Source organism: Hyperolius riggenbachi, chromosome 8 (genome assembly GCF_040937935.1).
Source record: "Hyperolius riggenbachi isolate aHypRig1 chromosome 8, aHypRig1.pri, whole genome shotgun sequence".
Classification (NCBI taxonomy): domain Eukaryota; kingdom Metazoa; phylum Chordata; class Amphibia; order Anura; family Hyperoliidae; genus Hyperolius; species Hyperolius riggenbachi.
Window position 1 is genome coordinate 247,516,625 of NC_090653.1, and position 6,541 is coordinate 247,523,165.

Sequence of the window (6,541 nt, forward strand, 5' to 3'; positions counted from 1 at the left end):
AGCACGCCGAGGACGTCACTGCTGTCAGTGGGAATATGAGAGAAGTCACATGACAGACCGGTCACATGACACAAAGTCAAAATGTCAGGACCGAACGGAGACCCGCAGGTTCCTCTGGGCGAGATGTCCGGAGAGGAAGGTGAATGTTGCTCTCGCCCTTCTGTTCTGTGTTGTCTTCTGTCTGCTGATATGTTGTTAATCTATTCTGATGTGTTACTGTGATTTATTGTCATCAGGATTAAAGATGACTCATTCAGAATGATCAGATTCAAGATTAGCTCCTCTTGATGATTGTGATCAATTTCGAGCGCCAGATCAGTCAGTATAAAAGAGATAAGGGGCTGATGGTTGTTCTGTAGCTGGGGCAGTTTCTGGGCTACAGAGCTCCCAGGGCAAGGGTGTAAAAACACTGTTGTGATGCAGCATCTAGAAGTGCCCCCCCCCCCTCGGTAGGTAGGTAGGTAGGTAGGTAGTAGTGTTAGGTAGCCAGATGGAACCCCCAGTATTAGATATACCCAGGTGCACCCCCACTAAGTATGGTTAGCTAGGGGAGCCCCCAGTATTGAGCAGCAAGATGCAACCTCTCCCCCCCAGTATAGGTAGCCAGATGACCCTCAACCCAGGTCAGTTTATTTCGGCGTGCAGCTCTGAGAGGCAAGCGCTGAAACTGGGCACCGTTATAGCAGCAATGCTATGTGTGCCTCACGTAGCGCTAATTCGGGGCTCTGGCGGCTGCCAGACCCCGAATTACATCTCCCTCCGAGTTGTGACAACTCAGCGGGGGAATAGTATGTAACGCGGCCTCAGAGTTTAGTGGCAGTGGGGAAAGCCGTCATTCGGCTATCCCCGTGCCAAACTGAACGGCGTTGACATAATATGAACCCCCTCAAACCCCCACCCCCCAGTGTAGGTAGCCCAATGATACCCCCTCAGTATAGGGAGCGAGATTTAGCCCCATACACTTTCAAAAGATACATATGTATTTTGTTGCCAAATTTGATAACTTTTGATTGTTTTGGATGATCATTTACAAATAACCATAATGGCCTCAATTCTGGTAGTTATGTGAGTGAAATCTTTTTTTGTAGGTAAAATACCTCATGTGGTATTTGCCTCCTTCTCTTTTTTTTTGAGGGGAGAATGTGTATTTGATTATGTAGCAACCTATGAAAAGTTTATTTATAAAAAATAAAAAAAAAATCCAGCACATATATGGAGTTTTATTTCTACCATTGTTCTCTATTACACAGCCTGAATAGAAACTCCACTAAAACAGCAATAGGAACTCAAAAACTAAAAACTGCAAAATGCATACAAATTGACTTTCCCACCAGGTACAGGCAGGTCTTAAACTAATTGGTAAATTATGTGCTAACATGCCCCATAATTTCCATGAGAATAGCGATTTTCGGTAAAATTAAGGCTGCTTACACACTAAGACGTTACCGCTCCCCCAACGCACAGCAATGTAACACAAGTGGGCTGTTCACACAGCCCACGTTGCGTTACATGTAACGCTGCACGTTCTGCCGAAAGTGCAGCATGCTACGGCGTTAGAGCGGCTATAGCCGTGTTAGACTGTTTGCACATGCACAGTGGGGGGTGAGAGGAGGCGGGGAAATGCTGCTACAGTAGCCGCGCACATGGCTACTTAATATTCACTGCACTGGCGGCCGCTGATTGGCCGGCGGGACCACGTGATGCGGAGTGTCTCGCTCCGCATCACGTGGTCCCGCCGGCCAATCGGCGCCACTCTGGGAGACCTCATACAGATAGAGCCGCCTAACGCGGCTCACTCTACCGTCCTCTCCGGCACCATACGTTGCGTTTGGTGCACGTTATGCGACCTTAACGTAGCACCTAACGCAACGTCTTGGTGTGCAAGTAGCCTAAAGCTAATTACCTCACAAATTACTGCATAATTTACCAGATGAGGTAATTCATTACTAAAATTTACCGCATGAGGTAAAACATGACTAACACCTACCTCATGAGGTAAATTACTATACATGAGGTAATTTGTTTGAATCCCTACCAGAATTGAGGCCAATGTGTGCGCTTTTCTACAAGCAGACTTTTCTCTCCTGCATTGGAGGGGAGATAAACGGGGAGGCATTTCACTGTGAGCTGCAGATGTAGCCATTGGGCAGTAATTATCCAGCATGATGACTTGTTGAGGAACCCACAGATATAGTGTGACGCCCATATTCACTAGGTTACCAGAAATCTAGCATGTGTACCTTGCCTAAAGTGGGTTTGTAGACCCCAGAGACTAACAGGGACAGTAAGGCTGCCTCCCTGAACCTTCTACTTGTGAGAGGGCAGTTTCAGGCCCCCTGTGTCCCCTACATGCCCCCTGACCATGGGCTTATATGATGATGTCATCAAAATGACGATGATGATGACTGGCGTTCTTCCCTATAAACCTTCTCAAAGGGGAGCCTACAGTTTTCGAATATGGAGATATCGTTTCGCTTATTGCACAGAGCATATTTAGTACCTCAAAAACTAGCCAGGATATATCCTACCTACCCAGACGTCTGTTTTAGAGGATGCCCTCTTTCTGGGTCCCTGTTTCACATCTGGTGGGATTTCCAAAAGTTTCAGCAATCTGGACTAAAATATCTACTCGAATCGCTAGAATTACAAATACTCCATTCATTAATGATCCCAAAATGTTATTATTAGGCCATTAACCCGATAAAATGAAGGATGCTACACATAAATTGATCCTACATATTGCCTCTTCTATAAAGCTATACCTTGCCTCCCAATGGAAGCAATTCGATCTGCATTACCCAACTATACTAGCTAAATTAGACCAAAAACTGATTTATGAGTGTATCAATGCAAGAGTTCTGGACAATATGGAGGACTTTGACAGTGTTCTCCCCAGGATCTTTTAGCCGGGTGCTCCACCCGGCTAGTTTTGATGAGCACCTGGCTGTCATCGGCTCACCTCCTCCACTCCTGTAAGCAGAGTTGCGCCCAGAAGCACCGGCCCTGCATTCTCTCATATCACCCCACCCAGCTACTTTTTCATGCCACCCGGCTGAAAAAAAATATTTGAGGGAGAACACTGCTTTGAAAAACTGTGCAAATTTGGACAGAGGCGCCAGGCAGGTTAAAATGATCTAAAAACAACTAAAAAGGAGGAGTACAGGTGGATTTACCTCCTGAAATGATGGACAATCGAGATTGTTCAAATCGCAAATAACAATTTATTTTGGCACTCCGCAACGTGTTTCGCAGGTATAACCCGCTTCATCAGGCAAGGAGTGCAAGCTCAAAAAGGTCCAATAGTGGCAATGCGCCTCTCTAACCTGAGGCGCATTGCCACTATTGGACCTTTTTGAGCTTGCACTCCTTGCCTGATGAAGCGGGTTATACCTGCGAAACACGTTGCGGAGTGCCAAAATAAATTATTTGCGATTTGAACAATCTCGATTGTCCATCATTTCAGGAGGTAAATCCACCTGTACTCCTCCTTTTTAGTTGTTTTTAGATCATTTTAACCTGCCTGGCGCCTCTGTCTAAATTTGCACAGTATATAGTCCACCTTGGGTGGAGGGGACTGTCCCCTTCTTTCTATCTACAGAGAGCGACTTCTTAAACCTGAGTGGGGTCAGGTTCTAATGCTCTCCACCTGCATTTCAAGTGGTTGCCTATGTGGTAACCCGTGTTTGTGAGTATATCCACATCTGTTAATTATTTCGCCAACAATTGTTAGACTTACTGCACTATATTGGGCTCTCGGTTTTTCTTTTTGTTTCAACTGCTTTGAAAAAGTTTGGAGGCCATGGACGGAATATAGAGGAGGGATCACTATGACTGAATTAATGAATGTCTAATTTCTCTTGCTACATTTTTGCTAAATGAAGAATGTTATCCCATTTAATATACAATCTCTCTTTTGTTCTGTATGATCTTGGAACCTTTGCACTATTTAACTTTTATACCAATCATATATTGCACTGTGATACCCTTTTCTACTTTTATTTTTTGTTGGTGATGACCTGTTACCATTGATCTGTTATATACGTTGGTACATGTACCAATGTATATTCTCTTATTTAATGTATTGAACATTTAGCTCCTTTTCTTGCATCAAGCATACCTATTGTTTATTTACACACAGATCATTTTACCTACAGCCTCTGGATCAGTCATGCCAAACCCGCTTAGGTATTGTTTACACATAAACTGCCATGTGCAGAGTGTGCAAGAAATCTCTAGTTACACCAGGTCTCTTCTGGCCTGATTCTTGAAGGCAGCACGTGTAACTTCATCCAGCTTATCAGCAGGGCTCCTGTGTAACCAACTGGCATGGATGCTCCAAGTCTGGGCTCATGTTAATGAATTAGGCCAGTGAGTGAGGGTAGTGAAGCATACCTACATTGATCTTTTGCTTTGGGCAGATTGAATGATGGAGGGAAATGGATTGATCATTTTTAATATGTGTACATTTGCCATTTAAAGTGTACCTGTCTCTTAGGTATAAAACTTTAATAAAACTTATTTGTCAAAAAAAAAACTGTACCTGTAGGGAAAACAAGTGCCCTAGATAGATACTTATCCCAGCATAGGGAAGCCTCAAGATCATCCAGAAGCTTTCCCCATCCCCCTCACCGTTCCAGTGATGGGACTCTCTGAACAAGGGTTTGTGCGGTCGTGCTCCCCAGTCCATGTACGACCACACTATGCAGATGCAAGATGACTGGTGCCTGGGCAGCAGCACTGAGCCGCACATGCTCAGTTTTTTCCTGCATGGAGCGGCAGTGTGTCCACGCTTGTTCACGGATGGGAGCGCGGCTGTGAACTTACAAAGGGTCCCATCAAGCGGCCATGGTCTGGAGGAGGATGTTGGGAAGTTTCTGGAGGTTCCATAGACTTCCCACTACTGAGGTATCTGACCTTTTAGGCTCTGTGAAGCTTCCCCCCCCCCCCCCCCTGCAATCAGGACAAATAAAAATTCCATCATGATTGGTTAGTGCTATGTTTGTACCCATTTGTTCTGCAAAAAATGAAGGTTTGTGCTGCTTTCGTTTGGAAGATAATGGCTTATTTTCTTCAAAACAATACCATCACCCAGCCCCCATACAACAAATGAAAGCGGCACAAACCTTCATTTTTTGCAGCAGAAATGGGCACAAGTGTAGCACTAACCAATCATGATGGAATTTTTATTTGTGCTGGTTGTAGGGGGGGTCAGCTTCATGGAGCCGACTTTTTCCTGTACTTAGGTTTGCTTTAGGTTAGAAAACCGCGAAGCACAAATATGAATCGCCCACCCAATCAGAAAAAAAGACACGGACACACGAGCCAACCGCAATGTGAACAAGGCATAAAAGATACATGAAGTGAGGGAGATATGGAGGCTGCCATATGTATTTCCTTTTTAAACATTGCCAGGCTGTTCTGCTGATCCTCTTCTAGTAAATTTAGCCATAGACGCTGAAAAAGCATGCAGCAGATCATATGTTTCTGACTGAAGTCTGACTTGATTTGCCACATGCTTGTTTCAGGTCTGTGATTGACACTACTGATGCATGAAAGATCAGCATAATTTCCAGGCAACTGGTATTGTTTAAAAATCAATAAATATGGCACCCCTCAATATACCTCACTTCAGGTGTCCATTACAAAGCTCCTCTATGGAGCAGTCTAACAGTCTAGTAACCATATGGTCAACCTTGCAGTTACACTTTTAACATTATTGCAACCTTTTTTTTGAATGTTCGTCTGAGTTTTCTATTTGTAATTAGTATAATTTATTGATCATTGAATCTGTTTATTTTATTGCCAGATTTTGCAGCTCTGGATTTTATGTTGGACCAGATTAACTTCTGCCTGGATCACCTAGAGGAGAAGAATGATCATCTCCACGCACAGCTTCAGGATCTTCTGGAATCCAATCGGCAGGCGCGGCGTGACTTCCAGCAGCAGATCGTACAGAACGGACTGGAAGGCAGCACAAAGCAGGACGCAGGATTATAATCTCTGCACTACACTGGCTACCACTGAGCTCTGCAGCTCCTCCTACTCCGTCCTCAGAACTGTGACTGTCTGTGTTAGTGCTCTCTACCTAGAGTTTGAAGAAGGCCAATCAAAATACTTTTTTGTCAATGTTTGTCTAAAAAAATATTTTTCACTTTTTACAATACCGGTGAACTTAACATAAAGGGGGGTAAAGAATTTGTAGGCATCTTCTATATCATTTATAGTTTTATAGAAGTCTCCCCTTTCTGCACATCTCACTTGGTTGTGTTAGTGTTTTGTATGTTCTAGAGCTGTTTGTCCTGACCCATCAACCATCTTGGGATTAACTTCTCCTGAGTGTCCAGATGCTGCTTGTTGTCCTGGGGGTCCCTCCGTTTCCCTGTGCCCGGTCATCTTATCTCTCCAGCCTCCTGGAAGTTCCTCTGAGGGGCGCAGACTGATTCTGAACTGCACAGGCGCAAGTTTCAAACAGCACATGCACAGTGAAAGAAGGCACTTTTGAATGAGCAGTTTGGAACTCATGCTTGTGCGATTCACACAA

At 44.4% G+C, this 6,541-nt stretch overlaps 1 protein-coding gene across 1 annotated transcript; it reads left to right on the forward strand.

Moving 5' to 3' along the window:
• Positions 1-30: 30 nt before the first annotated feature.
• On the forward strand, positions 31-6,195 carry BBLN (bublin coiled coil protein). The gene is made up of 2 exons (XM_068248535.1): positions 31-139; positions 5,807-6,195. The coding sequence occupies exons 1-2, from the start codon at positions 82-84 to the stop codon at positions 5,995-5,997; spliced, it is 249 nt and encodes an 82-aa protein (XP_068104636.1). The 5' UTR covers positions 31-81; the 3' UTR covers positions 5,998-6,195.
• Positions 6,196-6,541: the final 346 nt, after the last annotated feature.

What these genes read in the sequence shown, in the direction of transcription:
- BBLN (XM_068248535.1), top strand. Translation starts at nt 82, where the DNA reads ATGTCAGGACCGAACGGAGACCCGCAGGTTCCTCTGGGCGAGATGTCC. An exon ending in CGAGATGTCCGGAGAGGAAG is followed by an intron (nt 140 to 5,806) that starts GTGAATGTTGCT and finishes TTTTATTGCCAG; the next exon opens with ATTTTGCAGCTCTGGATTTT.